The sequence below is a fragment of the Herpailurus yagouaroundi genome, unplaced genomic scaffold (assembly GCF_014898765.1).
Source record: "Herpailurus yagouaroundi ecotype Mexico unplaced genomic scaffold, PumYag 100, whole genome shotgun sequence".
NCBI lineage: Eukaryota > Metazoa > Chordata > Mammalia > Carnivora > Felidae > Herpailurus > Herpailurus yagouaroundi.
In genome coordinates, this window is record NW_024412391.1 from 11,458,393 (window position 1) to 11,475,407 (window position 17,015).

General features: G+C 49.3%; 1 protein-coding gene across 3 annotated transcripts in view; it reads left to right on the forward strand.

Moving 5' to 3' along the window:
- SLC13A4 (solute carrier family 13 member 4) overlaps window positions 1–15,460 on the forward strand; it is a 44,314-nt gene extending 28,854 nt beyond the window's left edge. For all 3 annotated transcript variants that reach the window (XM_040471871.1, XM_040471872.1, XM_040471873.1), the window contains 8 exons: window positions 2,953–3,072; window positions 4,288–4,389; window positions 5,945–6,046; window positions 6,780–6,877; window positions 7,092–7,216; window positions 10,645–10,806; window positions 12,010–12,147; window positions 13,832–15,460. In XM_040471871.1, the coding sequence (XP_040327805.1) occupies window positions 2,953–3,072; window positions 4,288–4,389; window positions 5,945–6,046; window positions 6,780–6,877; window positions 7,092–7,216; window positions 10,645–10,806; window positions 12,010–12,147; window positions 13,832–13,969 (985 nt within the window). In that variant the 3' untranslated portion in view covers window positions 13,970–15,460. The remainder of the gene's footprint in view (window positions 1–2,952; window positions 3,073–4,287; window positions 4,390–5,944; window positions 6,047–6,779; window positions 6,878–7,091; window positions 7,217–10,644; window positions 10,807–12,009; window positions 12,148–13,831) is intronic.
- The last annotated feature ends 1,555 nt before the right edge of the window (window positions 15,461–17,015 follow it).

Here is a 17,015-nt window from a genome sequence, read left to right on the forward strand (position 1 = left end):
GCCCACGAAGGAGTTTGGACTTCATCTGAAAGGCCATGAGACGTCTTTGAAGCATTTTAGGCAGGGAGTGAGGTGATCGGATTTACAGTTTGGGAAACTGATGGTGGACTGAAAAAGTGGAAAAAGTAGGAAGGAAGCAGGAAGGAAGTAGGAAGGAAAAGTAGGCGGCAGGAAGATAATTTTGGACAGCACTGCAGATGCCCAGGAGAGAGCTGGCGATGGCCTGCAAACACAGACAGCAGTGGAGAAATGGTCAGATTTGAGAGATGGGCCCGGGAGAGGGAAAGGCCAAGTCTGATTGTCAGACTCATGGCTTCCGCAGCTGGGGGAAGAGAGTCGCCCTTTACCTAAATGAGCAGAAAAATGAGGAAATGTTGACGTGGAGGCTGAGACGTCCAGATGGATACACAGCTCTGAATCTTATTTTTAGGCTAAAGGCACAGATTTAGTGGCCTGAAGAGCTGTCTTCATGAACATGTAACCCATGTTGTCACATCAACTACCATGCTCAGAAGGGCCCCATACTTAGCTCAATGCTCGCTGTCACCATCTGAAAATTCTTAATAATTTTTGAACGAGTGGCCCCACATTTGCATGTTGTTCTGGGCCCACAGATTAGATGGCATTGGGTCCTGGTGGGATGCGTGTGGAAAGTGAAGTCAGGAGAGTGAAGGAGATCAATCACTCAGGGAAAACAGAGAGAGTTAAGTAGAGCAGGGACCGTAAATATTAAGCTTGGATATTTTAAAGTAGACTATAAATGAGACAACAAAAGGGATCACCCAGGGAAGAGGAAAATCTGGTGTCATTCCATCAAAGGGAAGAAAGTGTTCAAGGAGGAAGGGGTGGGCTACACTGTTTAAAGTGGCTGAATGGATAAGGAAAAGGACAAAAATGTGTCCGTTTGATTTGGTGACACAGAGGTAACCTAGGCAAGAGCAATTTGGTCAAGAGATTGAAAAGTGAAGCCAAGTGTCAGTGAGGTGAGGAGTATGCTGGAGGTGAGTAGACAGAGAGTTGTCTGTGATGGGAAGGAGAGGTATGGGATGATGACAAAGGAAGAGTCCAGTGGGGTCAAGAGGGGGTTTTAAGACGGAAGATGTTTAAATGCTGATAGGCATGTCCAGGTGAGAGGAAAATTAAAGTTTTGGGAAAGAGGTGATGATTGATAGAGTGATATCACTGAGAAAACAAGAAAGGATGGGCTCCAGAGCAGAGGGCAGAGAAATTGATCATAGCCAAGAGGATAAACACACCCTTCCATTTAGCAGGAAAGGGAAGGAAGGAAGGAAGGAAGGAAGGAAGGAAGGAAGGAAGGAAGGAAGGAAGGAAGGAAGGAACAAGGAAGGAAGGAAGGGGGGGGGGGGATGGACCAATGAAAGTTAAGACCGAAGTCTCTGGGACGTGAACTTCACGGAGTCATCACACCATATTATTCTGTCCAAGCTCTGAGTTTCTGCTCTTCAATTTCTGGTTCACTCTGTGGTTGGGCCAATTCATATTCCCTCAGTCTACTTCCTGGCTTGTGTCATGGTACATTTAGTCATCACATTGGCTTACTTGGACAACAGGAATTCTGTGAAAGGAAGGTGGACTCCCTGGATCCCCGCTGGTCTGAAAATGCCACCGTGCTATTTTTCTTGGCACTGGTGAACAGACCACCCCCAGAGTGCATCCCGGCTGTGTTTAAAAAATCTACAAATTGGTTGTTACATTCAGTACATACAGTCACACTTTCCAAAGTGCTATAGATGATATTAGGCCCTAACATTTATCCACAAAAGTCTATTTAATCTATCCGAAAAATCCATTCCTTTTCCCGGGTCCAGGAGCAGGGCCTAGGCTTCTATGTACAGAGAACAGATGATGCAAGACTTCATGCCCGTTGGCCCAGCACAGCCCAGAGTGATCACTCAGTGATTTACATGCCCTCTGGTGTCCTTCTAGCTCCCAAAGCCCTTCTCTCCACTGACAGTGACTGACAGTGACTCTGGCCCTTAGGGAGGGCATGAGCTGTCACAACTTCCCAAGAGGCACACCGGTGGTAAAGGTAAGTCCACGACCAGGCCACAGTGCAAAACAACAGTGTTGTTTCTCTGTGATGGAAGAGAAGATTAAACACTCTTGCATCCTGTGCTTCCATTGTATTTTCTCTCTGGGGGATTCTTCTCTCGGTCGTTCTCTTTTCCCATGCAGTGTCTAGTGTGAAGAGAGGGGCACAGTCTCCTCCCACCTTAGAGGAGTTCTGTGCCCAGTCCCAACTAGAAGAGCCCAAGGGGAAAGGAATGCAGGTGTTGTCTAGGCTATAGTCGTGGCTCACATGTGGCTCCCCAGGAAACGACACCTGGGCTGGGGCCACCGCCCTGCCTGGTGATGAATGGAGAGTCCTCTGGGTAACCTCCCTGAGACGCTAAGACACCAGTGCATGTTGACCAAAGATTTAGAGATTCTAAGTCATGGTTCTCCTATGGGCACAGTCAACACCGGGAACCCTCCTGATGCTCTAGAGTCCAAACTTCTCCAGAATTGCATTCCCCAGTCAAAGCTCATATTCCTTCAGTGACTTTATCACACAAAGTATACCAGACTGTCCTTTCCATTCTCTGTTGTCCTGAAAAACAGATGAGTAAACATATAAGAAGAATCTTTATATAAATTAAGAGCAAAGAGCTCCCGAGTGGTTCTCCTGAGCGCAAAGTATCTACGCTTCAGTGAAATCGATTTTGGGTGTTTAGGTGCCTTTTTCAAGTTTCCTTCATAATTCTTGGGACCAGTAGAGTTGCGACTGTCAAAGACGTGAGTTCTAGGTAACGTTTTACCTTATTGTTACCATCATCTCTCTGCCGTTAGCTCTGATGTATGTCTTCTTAAGGAGCATTTAGCTTATTACCCCCAGACACCACATGGGAACCCACCCTTTTCTAGTCACTGACCTGGTTTCTTCCCCTCCAGCCAGTACCCAGCTGCAGAGGTGGTCAACTTCGGCACCTGGTTCCTCTTCAGCTTCCCCATCTCCCTCATCATGCTGGTGGTCAGCTGGTTCTGGATGCACTGGCTGTTCCTGGGCTGCAAGTGAGTCCCAGGGCCCTGCCAGCAAGGCACCGAGGCTCTCCCGTCCATCCAAAGTCATGGTGCGCGCCATGGAGGGCGCTCCTCGGGGAGCCACCAATAACCATGGAGGACGCATGAGGAGAACGCACTGTACTAGATGGGGAGTCAGGTGTCACCTGTTCTAGACCCTCTAAACATACATGGACTCTGCACTTCACCATGAGCTCCACAGTGGAATGTTCTTAATTCCAACTAGCTGGTTAAAGGAACTGCCTGATTTAGAACAAGTGTGAATGGTGGGTGGTTAATGTAGTTTCATTTCCTTCAAAGCATACGGAGTAATTTGAACTAATTTCTAAAGAAACGTGACTCCAAGTAGAAGTTTCTTTAGGCTTTGTTTTATACACGTGACTGATTTATACTTAGTAGTTGCGTGAAAGATGCTCATATTTCTCAGAATCAAAAGGTAGCTATTCCTCCTGCAATATAATTTCTAACATTAATCTGCTTAGGAAGTCTTTTCTTCATAAGTTGACCAGCCTCGAACACATAAAGGGAAGATGCACATGATGTTTTGATATTGATCCACGGGACCCAAGACTCCCATTGCTCAGGGAATGTTCTCTGAGCAGACTTTAAAAAAAAATTTTTTTTTTAATGTTTATTTTTGAGAGAGAGAGAGAGTGCGCACAAGCAGGGGAGGGGCTGAGGGAGACACAGAATCTGAAGCAGGCTCCAGTTTCTGAGCTGTCAGCACAGAGCCCTACGTGGGGCTTGAACTCACAAATTGTGAGATCATGACCTGAGCTGAAGTCGGATGCTCAACAAACTGAGCCACCCAGCCACCCCCAGACTTTTTTTTTTTTTAATAACACAGAGGCTACTATGACATCAATGACAGCCGCATACTTCTATACCTCCAGCGCGTAGAAAACAACCCCATGTAAATACACTTGCCCAAGTCTGTAAGACATGACTTCACACCGATACACCAGATATATACCCAGATAAATATGCCCAAAAGCCTATGGGAGAGGCTGATGAGAGGCTGTGAAACCTGGCACAAAAAAAGTTGTAGGGTATCGGGTGCCTGGCTCAATCGGTTAAGCATCTGACTTGGCACAGGTCATGATCTCATGGTTCATGAGTTTGAGCCCCACATCGGGCTCTGCACTGACAGCACTTAGCCTGCTTTGGATTCTCTGTCTCGTTCTTTCACTCATTCTTCGTCCTCAGTTTTAGAGAGACCTGCTCTCTGAGCAAGAAGAAGAAGACCAAAAGGGAAGCGTTGTCAGAGAAGAGGATCCAAGAGGAATATGAAAAGCTGGGAGCCATTAGGTAAAAATCAGCTATTCACCTTCTCTTCCCCAGGAAAGCATGGCAGGTAAAGTGAGCACATAAGCAGCCTTGTTCTCGACAGTCCCTTGAGCTGGGGGAGTTTTCCGCAACTATGAACCCAGGCATTTAGAACTGCTACTTAATGCCCAAGTCCGGCTGGCCCAGACTCCAGATGGCCACCCTTCCCATTTACCATATTCGAAGTCCAAGGTATAGCCGTGGTGTGGGTGTGGATGTCATACGTGGGGTGGCCAGATGTGCGAGTCAGTACAGCCACACTCTTGGGGACAGGCCCAATTCCCCGTAAAGTCAGCCCCCTCACACTGCTCTGAATGGGCCACCGCTGGTCCACGGACACTCCTAGGGAGCTGGGGCGGGGGGTGGGGGGGTGGGGGGGGAATCGGGCATCATCAGATACAGACTTGAAGACACCCCCATCCTCAGCAATTTCCATCGGCTTTCCCCAGTGACCTCGTGTCCCATCTGGGGCCGTTTCTCCGTTGATGGCAATTGGCACGTACAGTTTGGGCAAAAGGATCCCGGTATAAGCAGTATTTTTAAATGTTTTAATTTATAAAAGGAATACATGTTCATCGTAGAACATTTAGGACATAAGGAAAATATAAAGAAAAAACTAAAGTCGGCTTTTATTTATTCAGTGTTAACTGTCAACAACTCTTAACATAATGCACTCTTCCTTATATGCTTGTTTTGTGCAAAATTATATCTATTTTTGCTAAAATTCAATCCAAACTAAACACAGTATTATATCTTGCCTCCCGCCCCCCCACTTAGGATTAGGCTGTCGTTATATTCCCAGGCCATTAACTCTGCTATGCAAACACGATCATTAAATGTATCTCATTTGAGCCTACAGTTATACCAAAATGTACCTGATGTCATGGAATATCGCTGAATATGTAGGTTGTTTCCATTTTCAATGTTGAATTCTCAAATAGGTAACATAGCACTGGCATTTCTGGTTATTTCCTTGCATGAAAGCAAGGACCGAGTTGAAGGCTCCAGATATACATCAGCACATTCCCTCAAAAAGGTTGTTGCAGCTCCTGCCCTCACCAGCAGCGTTCGGGGGCCTCTTCCACCGCATTCTCCTCGGAGGCCGTACTGTGTTTTGTCTTATTTTCTTTTTAATGTGTGTTTATTTATTTTGAGAGAGAGGAAGAGCGAGAGCAGGGTTGGGGCAGAGAGAGAGAGGAAGAGAGAGAATCCCAAGCAGGCTCTGCACTGTCTCGCGAACCGTGAGATCATGACGCTTAACCTTAGCCGCGTGAGCCACCGGGCGCCCCGTGGACCTCGTGTTGTTGTACAACCGCATCCCGCTGTGCCACCCTATATCTCCTCCCGCCTCACCTCGAGGAGCCGCGGTTAACGCCATGTGTTCTGGCACCTTCTCAGCCCGCTTCCCACTTCCCGGCAGCCGCTCAGCGCCGTGGGCTGGTGGCTCTGAGCCCCGAACGCAGGAGCGCCTGCAGCGAAGTGAAAAACATGCAGACTTCCCGGTTCCTGGAGCAGCTCTTCCTGTTGTATTTCGTAGCTACCCTGAAATGGTAACCGGATTTTTCTTCATCCTGATGACCGTGCTGTGGTTTACCCGGGAGCCTGGCTTTGTTCCTGGCTGGGATTCTTTCTTTGAAAAGTAAGTGATGTTGTCTCCTCCTTAAGGAGACAACCCCTCCCCCCCCCCGCCCACATACACACACAGAGCCTTCAGGCAGGTCCCACCTGTGTCCCTCCTCCATTCTTAAGGGCAGCGCTCTTCTGTTCCCTGGAAAGTCCCCTCTTTTAAGGGAAGCCAGAGTGTGGGGTCAGGAAGAAAATGGCCACGTGGCCTCTGTGTGTCGCGTTGGGATGTGGTGCTGCCCCTTACCAGTCGTGTGACCTTGGTCTTGTTACTGGAGCTGCCTCACAGGCGGCTCTGAGGGTTCAAGATCAGCTGTGAGAGTGGTGGCTGAGGCCTTGGCAGGGAGAGGCAGGCAGAGGCCCCCGTGCCACCCCGGCAGGACCTCGGAGGGCCGGGGCCACCGCTCTCTCTCAGCACGGCTTCTCCTTGGAGCAAAGACACACTTGGAGGTGTGGCCCTTGCAGGAAAGAGAACTCATCCTTTTCCCTTCCCCTTCACCGAAATCACTCCCGATGTCTCCTTCTCTAGGGCCCATAGATCCACACTAGACATCCACCTTAGCCAGGCCCAGACTCCAGACATCGACCGCTGCCCATTAAACCCACCGCTGGCTAGTGGGGCAACACGTGCAGGAGGGAAGGCTGACCGCCCTCCAGCCTGGGTCCCAAAGAGAGGCCCCGCGTCCAGAGGGACTGTTCTGAGACATCGTGCCACCCTCCTCCTCCAGCCCTGCCTGTCTCTTTGCTAGGAAGGGCTACCGCACGGATGCCACGGTCTCCGTTTTCCTCGGCTTCCTCCTTTTCCTGATCCCGGCAAAGAAGCCTTGCTTTGGGAAGAAGAGTGACGGTGAGAGAAGAAGTTGGGGCTGGCCCTAGTCAATAATACCCAAGTCAGAAGTGGGGGAAGGAGATTCACCGAGGCTGTTCTGAGTGCCTCCCCCGTACCCCACGATAGAGGCAGAGCCCGCTCCCAAATCATCGGTTCAGCAGTTAGGCCCTTACTCCACGAATCCCACCTATTAGGGTTCATCTGGGTCTACCTCTGTCTACCTGTGATCCAGGGCAGAACCAGGAGCCCTCCCGGGGGACGGAGCCCATCATCACCTGGAAGGACTTCCAGAAGACCATGCCCTGGGAGATTGTCATTCTGGTGGGAGGAGGCTATGCTCTGGCTTCAGGCAGCAAGGTAACTCTTGAATTCTGTTGTCACTGGGCCGAAGAATTTTCAAGCTGCTTTACCTAATGGCCATTTCGCTTCTGGGAGGAAGATTCAAAGGCACGGAGGGAGAGGTGAATGGTCACCCAAGGGAACAGTCCAGATGGGAGTGGCCATCCCGTGTCCTGTTCCTGCCCTGAGCTCCTAAGCTAATGCTGCTGGGAACAGAGCTACAGACAGCTGAGCTATGGGCTCTTGGCACACGGGCACTCACACCTCACTCACCGGCCCACACAGCCACAAGCAAAACATTGGATTTTATAGCCATCTCCCTGTGGGCGTGTGACAGTGGTGTTAGGAGACGTGTCTGTAAGGGCCCGGAGACACCCTGCACTGACACACGGAGAACTACCCCTCAGTCAGTCCTTACGCATATATTGAGCCCCTTGGGAGAATGCACGCTAACGCTCAGGGATATGCTGTAAACGCGCCCTGATTTCCTGACTGGGCACAACTGGGATGAGATCTCATAAAGGGGGCCAGTGGGAAAGCATTAGCCCTTCCTGAAATAGAGAATGATCCTCACAATGAATCAGGTTCACACCGTTTGTCCTTTGACCTTTGCTATATTCATTAACTTGGCTCACTCCTGACTGCCCATTCATTGAGAGCCAGTGCTATCTGCATCACTAATAATAAGCTCAAAGAATCCTACACTTGGAAGGAACCTTGGAGGACACTGGGTCCCGTCTACCCAATGAGAGAATTCCCTGCACGACACCCCTGGGCTTGAACACCACCAGTGACAGGGTATTCTTGAGCAGGGAACAGAGAATCGTTCTTTACATTCAGCTCAGGTCCTCTGTCTTCCACTATTGGCTCTGACTCTGTCCTCTGGAGCCCCATCCTAGGTAATAATTATTAAAATAATAAAAAGTTATTAGATCCCCTTAGATCTTTTTTTTTTTTTCCCTCTCTCAACTAAAAGTCCCTAGTTCCTTCAACCATTCATCAAGAAATAGTGACCCCTTACCACGCTGGTCTCTCTCCTCACCACTCACTACACTTTGACCCTGACCTTATTCAAACGTGGTCCAGGGGCGGTCAGTCTACTGCAGAGTCAAGTAGTCCTATTACTCCAGCCCCAACTCTCACCTCTGATCCAAGCACCATTCTGTATTTTTATGGACGCTTTTACAAGGCCTCAACGGCACTCATGTCAACACTTATGTTGAAATTGCAGCCAATTAAAACCCCCATTCTGGAGGCGCCTGCGTGGCTCAGTGCGTTAAGCATCCGACTCTGGCTCAGGTCATGATCTCACGGTTTGTGAGTTGGAGTGCTGCATCGGGCTGGCAGCGCAGAGCTCGCTTCAGATCCTTTGTCTTTCTCTCTCTCTGCCCCTCTCCCACTCGTGCTTTCTCTCTCTCTCTCTCTCTCTCAAAAATAAACAACACAATTTTAAACCCTCATTCTTTTAACTGTTAGCCACTATTAAACTTCAAGTCTTTCAACCAATTCTGTATACATGCTGTTGGTATTTCTGATTCCAAGTTCAGAATATCATACTTATCTTTTTTGAATTTCAGTTGTTAGTTTTGGCCCCTGGGTCTAGCCTGGAAAGATTTTTTTTTTTAAACCTAAATTGTGTATGTACTACAGATAGCATAGTTGATATTTCTGTACAATCTAATGACTCTACTAATTTTAGTAATATAATTCAAGTATGACAGTGATTCCTACCGAGTTTGAAATCATTTCAGTCTTGACATGAGGAAAATCCAATGTAAAATGCATACCAAGGCTTAAAAAAAAGTAAGACTTCCTTTTGGTGCTTTTTTCTAACTTCGCAATCCAATTTATCAATTTATTTTTTAAATTTATCAATTTATCCTGTCTTTGTCCAGTGGGCCAGGTTTAATGTGCTAGACGAGATAATGATTACAGAGTTCCTGTAGGCCTCAAAGCTCTGTACCAACCATGAATTGCTGTAGTCCCCGCATGTTGGATTTGCAGCTCTCGGTCAAGGCTCCCAGGTAAAAGGGCCACAGCAGAGAGAATTCTGAAGGCCTTCGGTCACCAGCTGCCTATGAGCTCGCCTTGGGGTGCTATAGAGATCAAGTAGCCTTTGATGAATTCAGCAAAAGGGAGAAAAAGCCTGCTGACGATGCGGTGAGGCTGTCTTTAACAGCAAAATATGAGTAGGACTTGACCCTTGAGGAGTTATAAAATGTCTCACCTTGCTTCCAGCCCTACTCTCCAGTCCTTTAGCGCGTCTGCAGTCTCCAGGGTACTCAGGGGACAGCAGAGCACATCAACCACAGGATGGAGAGGAAAAGGGAGGGAGGGAGGAGAATGCATATGGCGACCTGGGGTTTTTAGTACAAGGATTCAATGGTGTCCTCCATTTTTTAGGGGAGGGAGGGAATCTTCACCATTGGCAAATGAACAGTTCTCAACCAAATAAGTTATTCCAAGAGGGAATATTCATTTATTGGAGCAGATCGATGTAAATTTTGCTAATGGAAAAGGTTCAAGAGTGGCAGCATGCCTTTGTATCTTGTGTCATGAAAAAGCACTGACAATTGTAGATCCTGATGTCAGCCCTGATGAGATTGAACCTGAAACAGGTTGGGACTGTATGACTCGGCTTCTGGGTCACCTTCCCAGGAGGAGGCACCTTCCCACTAAGTGGAAATAGACCCGTAATCCTCTCCTTCGTCACTCATGTAAAGCTTCTAGTGTTCAGCCCTGCCCACTGACTCCCCCAAAACCACAGGAAAGGTCATTATCCAAAGATGTTGATAATTTTCACCCTTTCACAGGTGATAAGAGAGCTAGATTTCAAAAGCAGAAGTGAGGATTACACTGGGGAGTCTGTGTAAAAAGCACTGTTGACTGAATACCCAGAGTGAGAATGTCAGAAGCTGGAGAGAGTAATGAGATTGACATTGAGGGGCTAGTCGCCCCCAAAATCTCTAGCCCCTACCAAGCCATAAAGAATTTTCTGGACTATGGGGCGCCTGGGTGGCTCAGTCGGTTGAGCGTCCGACTTCGGCTCAGGTCACTATCTCGCGGTCCATGAGTTCGAGCCCTGTGTCAGGCTCTGGGCTGATGGCTCAGAGCCTGGAGCCCACTTCCAATTCTGTGTCTCCCTCTCTCTCTGCCCCTCCCCCGTTCATGCTCTTTCTCTGTCTCAAAAATAAACATAAACATTAAAAAAAAATTCAAAAAAAAAAAAGAATTTTCTGGGCTATAAAAACTGTCTAATTAATCATCAAATCAGTAATGCCTCTGGGTCCAGTCCGCCTGAAAATAGGGAGGCAAATTAGATGACTCCTGGTGGTTCCTTTCAGCGCCCCCCCCCCCCCACATCCCTGACCTTCTGGAGTCTAAGAATTCCATTGGGAATGGGTGTTTCCTCCTTTCTTCTTATTGTATCACCTGTGTTCCTGCAGAGCTCTGGCCTCTCCACATGGATTGGGCACCAGATGTTGTCTCTGAGTAGCCTCCCACCGTGGGCCATCACCCTGTTGGCATGCATCCTGGTGTCCATTGTCACAGAGTTTGTGAGCAACCCAGCCACCATCACCATCTTCCTGCCTATCCTATGCAGCCTGGTGAGTGGGGCAGGGCTCCCAGGTGTCCAGATGGGCTCCCCCGGGCCCAGGGAGCAGTTCCATGGCTGCCCCTCTCCTCTGGTCATTGCCATGGCCTTCACTGATTGGTGCTCAAGCCATAGTTTGGAGATGACGTCTTTCAAAGAGCCACAGAGAAGTAAATCAATAAATTAACAGATGGTAGCAAGGCTTCTAGAAAATCCTTTCCGAAAGACAGGATGAGTTTTGAGGCAGTTCTGAATGGACAAAATAACTTTAAAGCCCTAGGATTCCAATTCCTCGCCACCATCGAATTTCTTTCTGTCCTAAGACGTAACAGGAGGGCAGGAGGAATAACTACAGAAAATGGAGGCAAAATGCCCCCAGGAGCACACTCAGCTGTAAAGACCGAGACTGCAGCATCACCACCTCCCCCCAATCTCTCTGTCCAGGAGAGTCTGAGAATTGAGGGCAACGCCAGCCTTACCCCACGGTCGCAGAACAGTCTGTTACTGCGGACCAGGGGAGGAGAGCAACTGCCAGATCTTAGCCCGGCTGAGCAGCGCCCAAAGTAACGCCCCAGACACGATGCTGCGTCTGTCCCATCCACGGGCTGCAAGCTAGAAAACAAAGGCTCCTCCCCATCCCCCAGAAAATGATAACTTTCAGCTCTTTTTAACCCCAAACTACCCCCCGGTCACTCTCTCTGCTCATTGCTCAGATGTCTCCCTCCGTCACCTGTGTGAGCACGGGAGGGCACTTAGTCAAAACCCCTCAACGACGAGGGCAAGGCCATGGGTTCAAATCCCATGCAAAGCAAACATCTTACTTAGAAAAAAAAAGCCAAACAACCTTGGTTCTGCACCCCAAGGATGAAGGACCCCCACTCCAATCAAAGCAGCTTATTCATGAGATTTGAGCTCGAAGGATGAATCTCTCAGCTAAGGAGTAAAATTAGACCAGCCCCAAGAAATGAAACATCCCTTCCAGGAGGGAACTTAAGGCCCATGTTTCTATGGGGAGAGAGGGAGCAGCATGAGCCCATTTGGGTTGCCCAGCACCGTATGCCCTTGAGGGTAGTGATTTAACTACCCCCAGCGCGTGGTCTCCAGCCAAGGTTAGCGAACACCAAACCATCATTGAAAGCGTGCCTGCGATGCTGAGCCCAAGAAACGCCAGCGTAATCTCGACGCTAACGTGTCTGTGAATTCTCTCCTCTCCTAGTCCGAAACGCTGCACATTAATCCACTCTACACCCTGATCCCAGTCACCATGTGCATCTCCTTTGCAGTGATGCTGCCCGTGGGCAATCCCCCCAACGCCATCGTCTTCAGCTATGGGCACTGCCAGATCAAAGATATGGTGAGTCGCGGCCGCCCTCTTCCCGCCAGCCCCGGCAGCCGGGAGGACTTCTCCTGAACTTTATCATTTTGTGGCAGCGCCTGTGGTCTGCCAACACCCAGTGCGGTGTGGTAGAAAGAATGGTGCTGGTAAGAAGGCTTTCGGTTGGCCCACAGGCACCAAGAATAGCAACCACGTCCTCTGCCCCCCTACTCTGGGAGACAGTGGGTACAGGGACAGACAAAGCTGGGACAGACACGAGACGCAGCCCAGTGGGGTGAGGCACGAGTCTTTGCCTCCGTTTCTTCACTGGACCAGCAGGCATGTTCGTTCAAAAAGCTGCTGGCTTACTCATGGGAGCCGAGTGGGAGACACCACAGGGGCCCAGGGGAAAGGGAAAGGGGTGACGGCGCAGGGAGGGCCTCACCAATCCTTTTTCACTCGAGTCCAAACTCGTTCTCCGCGGCCCTGTAAATATCAAATGGAGGAAAGGAAGCAAGAGCTCCAGGCCAGGAGCAGATATTCAGATACTTTTCAGCTTTCAACCCGCTCACCTAAGCGCTCTGTAATACTTCGGGGAAGGGAGGTCACCGCCATCCCCCCCCCCCCCCACCACCAATCTCTTACTGCATGACCCTGTCTGCTCAAGAGAGTTGAGCTCGGCCCCAACTCTCTTGTCCCCCCAGCTAACTCTCCCGGGTGCCCCCACCACTCACCCCATCCCCCCGCACCTTCTACCCTGGAATCGAGTGATCAGAGACAGCGCCTTTCAAAGGCACCAGGTGACAAGAAGTGAGCTAGTCCCGGGCGCTGACTCGAGGCTTCAATGTCCTCATCTTCTAAAGGTGGGGGTGCCAACCAAATGTTCTACATGGTTCCTTCTAAACGATCAGCCCCTTTAGAACCTGCCCCCTCTGCTAGGAGACAGGGGCGGCCCTCCACGCCCAAAGCCCAGGGGGCAAGGCCGATTAATACGTCCAGGGCCCTGCCCACAAAGCAGGGAGCCAACACATCTAGTCACTTGCCTGGAACCATCTTGTCACAGCTTTGCCAACCTAACGCCAGCCCTCCTTACTGTGCATTTTTCCATCTTGCCCCACACCCCCCGTCAGCCTGTGAGGCTCAGTTCCGTGGCAGAGACGGGAGGGCCGAGTCGTGGAGGCGACATCCCCTCAGCGGAAAGAAGCAAAACTAGCTCGCCCGCGTCACTCTCCCGCCGAAGGGCTGAGCAGAGGCAGTCGGCCTGGTTCTCCACGTGAACCCCACGTACACAACCTTCTGTAGGCCGTTCCTTTGGGAAGGAAAGCACGGTTAACAGTGGCAAAGGCTTTGTAGAACCTGGCCTCTCCTACAGGTCCCCCTACGTATCAGCACGTTAAAGGTTCCGAGAAGTTCCTGCCTTAATGCACTTCCCTGTCACGCGGGCCCCCTGCTTGGCGTGAGTCTTAACAAACGGAGACCTGGTGTTCCAAGCACACACGTGCCAGGCCTCCACCGGGAGTGGCGGCACTGCAGGTGGAGACGGTTCTAGTGGCCTCTCCCATCCTGCCACGCTCCCAAGACACCCTTCGTGCAACACTACGGATCCCAGGCAGCGACTGCGACAGACCAGCGCCAACCCTTGGGCGGGGGGCACAGAGGAGCACCCGGGGTCTGTGCTGCTGCCCGCTCAGTGACTTGGGTGGGCTTGGTTTGTGTCCTACAGGTGAAAGCTGGCCTGGGGGTCAATGTCATTGGCCTGGTGATCGTGATGGTGGCCATCAACACATGGGGAGTTAGCCTCTTCCACTTGGACACTTTTCCAGCCTGGGCTAAGGTCAGTAACCTCACTGATCAGGCCTGACACAAGCGGGCACACAGCCCAGCCAGAGGAGCTACGAGCGCCGAACAGAATCTGACCAAGAAAGCCGCCAGGAGCACACAACCCCCACCAGAAGATTCCACAGCCTGCCACCTCAGGTGACGAGCAGGAAGCCCCCGATGCTGGGACGTTAGTGCCTTCTTCTCCGCCCTCCTTCCTCAGCACTGTAGTTCAGGAAAACCTAGCATCGTTCTCACGTCCTGTATCTTGGGCTCTCCAGGTCTTTCTGAGGACAGGAAGAGCAGAAAGGCTGACTTAGTCACCCCTCAGAGGCTCACTAAGCCTCACAAACTACCCTCACTGGCTTCCATGTTATTAATACTTAACCCCTTTTTAGGAGTTGGAGAAGAAATCAAATCATCCCACCTGTGTAGTCACAGCTCCTCTTTCGGAGGAAAATCTTCCCCTGGAACTTTCTCCTCAGAGTTTCTATCCTAAGTTCTCACCACAAAAAGGCGATCTTGGCAAGTCCTCTTTGTGGCGATCAGTACTCTTTTCTCACTACTCTGATTCCCTTCTAAGCAGCTCCCTTCAGTGGCTTCTCTTTACCCTTGGCACCAAATTCCCATAAAGAAATAGTGCCCCCCTTTAGAAAGAGGCTTGTACTGTTCTCTTTGTCCAAGGAAAAAGAAGTAGAGACAGAAGACACACTGAAATCAGTACAGGTATCCCCGGCTTTTCAAAAGTTCTGGTTTCGCCACTTTGCTTTTACAAAAGACTCACGTGAGTACCTGTTTTCGCTAACCGGAGGAAATCTGAAGAGGATTTTTGGATTTCCGAGAGGAGTCCAAGTAGTGTTCAGCAGTTTTGCGGCGAGCCCTTCGAGGGGCAGTGCGCAACCTGAGCAACTGGAGTGGTGCCGCTGGGCCGCCTCCCGGGGAACTGCACCCAGCGTCTCTGCACGGAGCTGCCAGAGCTGCGAGCTGCATCTGCGAGCGTCCGTGCTGTATGCCCGTTTACTTTGCACGCCTGTCAGCAAGAAGTTCCTAAGGTATCAGGGAAGCCTAGGAGAGGTTATTGCGGAGGTCTGGAAACGCTCAAACGTCTTTCCGTGTAAATTAATGGCAGTTGCCTCTTCGCTTTATGTCATTTTGGCTTATGGAAGGTTTCATAGGAATTCTCTACTTTTGGAGAGCGGGGGGGCACCTGTCTCTCTCTTCGCTTTCCACTAATCATCAATACCACTGCATTGGTTGAGTTGGGAGGGAGAAAAAACTTCCATACCTGTCTTATTAAAAAGGCCAAAACTATCATTAAGACCACAGTGCTATTAGCGATATCTGACTGGCTTTCTTTTGGATGTAATGAGTAGTTTGTTCTTGAGAAAGCAAGTACAGAAGGCCTCACACACCAGCCACTTCCTACAGGGAGCCCCTCGAGGGGAGAGACGTCTTACGTCTCTTCAAGTCCCCCGCAATTCATACAATATAGTAAACTAACTACTTAATAAATGTTTCCTGTGAGAAAAAATCACTTTGGAAATCAAGGCCTCCTTCTTCCTCTTGAAAAACCAGGCCGTTTTCTCCACGACAGATGTTCCTGCTCCATGACTGGATATAGCTCCCAATCCCCCTGGCTTGGAGACATTACATAGTTCTGATTTCTACCACCAGTTACTTGCTAAGTAGGTCTTACTGGAAAAGGTACACCCTAGAGCTGCTACATTGTTTTACTTGATTTTAAGTTATTACTGACAGCATGGGCGGTTTCCCCACAACAATAACTTATCAGTGAAGTCGCTCTCTTAGTTTATCAAGGGTCTGTGAATTATAACATTTCTTTTGTGCCGGTCAGCACTTGCGTGCTCTGACCACAACAAAACTGACAGGATTTAACCGCGGATATTACTGCTTCTTCTGCATCAATGAGCTTAGGCCACATTATGTGACTAGTGATGAAAATAAAGACCTCCTGAGCCCAAATAAAATCCCAGTGTAATATACGCTATGGCTGCTTTGATGGAATCTGCATAGTTCTCTTGCTATGAAATGTTCAGAAGAGGCAGGGTGTTAGCGTATCGTCATGGCTGCCAAAGTGTCAAATGTCGATTACAGAACTTGGACCCCAAGCCTCTAGGTCAGACAGTGAGAAAAAGGTGCAAATAATAAGATTCCAGGAGTATAAATAAGTGAAAAAAAAAAAAAAAGAGAAGGAAGCGTTGACTTAGAATTAAGCTGACCTGAATCATTGGCCACCATTGAGCGTTTGAGAACTGCACTCACTCCTAAAGGGGAAGCAGTGCCGCTCCCCACGGCAGATGCTGCCGGAAGCTTCCAGGAGCCAGTGCACTCGACTGGCCAGTTGAGAAAGAGCATTTATTTCAGTCTGCTCTACTGACCGTTCTGAAAAGCAGCACTGCTCTCTCCCAACACCAGAGATCAGGCCAACCAAGACTGCTCATTCCAGGGACAGGAAAGGTCAGAAACGACTCACGACACCTTGTCATCACTGATGGACACTAACTAAAGGCTCTCCTGAGTTGTCTCTTGCAAATATGTTACAATTTGACTTTTATCTTCTAACATCACAATGTTAAAAAGAAAGCAGTAAGTGACCACCTTATACCTGCTCCTTTGATAGATGACTGAGAAACAAAGACACTTCACTGCACCTTATTTTCAAGTCAATTATGTATCAAACTTGCCTAATTGCCTTTGGAAATTGCCTTTGAAATTCCTTTTAGTCACCCACGAAGGACATGGTACACAATCTTTTATGTTAGCATTTACATGGCAAAGACTCGTGAACCACCTTTTAGTAAAGAAAACACAGCTAGTTTTCCCTCCAACGTGAGAACAGATCTCTGTTTCTTCAGCTGCATACTAAATCACGTAGTTGGCTTCACACTTAGGGGCCACGTTTGAAAAAGTACATCTAAACACTAGAATCACTCTCAGTATATAGCAAGATGTTCAAACCGTTAGAACACAAAGGCGAGAGAGACCAAGTACACGTGTAACCCATCCTGTGGCTGCCCTCACTAAATGAATTCTTAGCACAACTGCCCAGCAATTTACATGGTGACTCT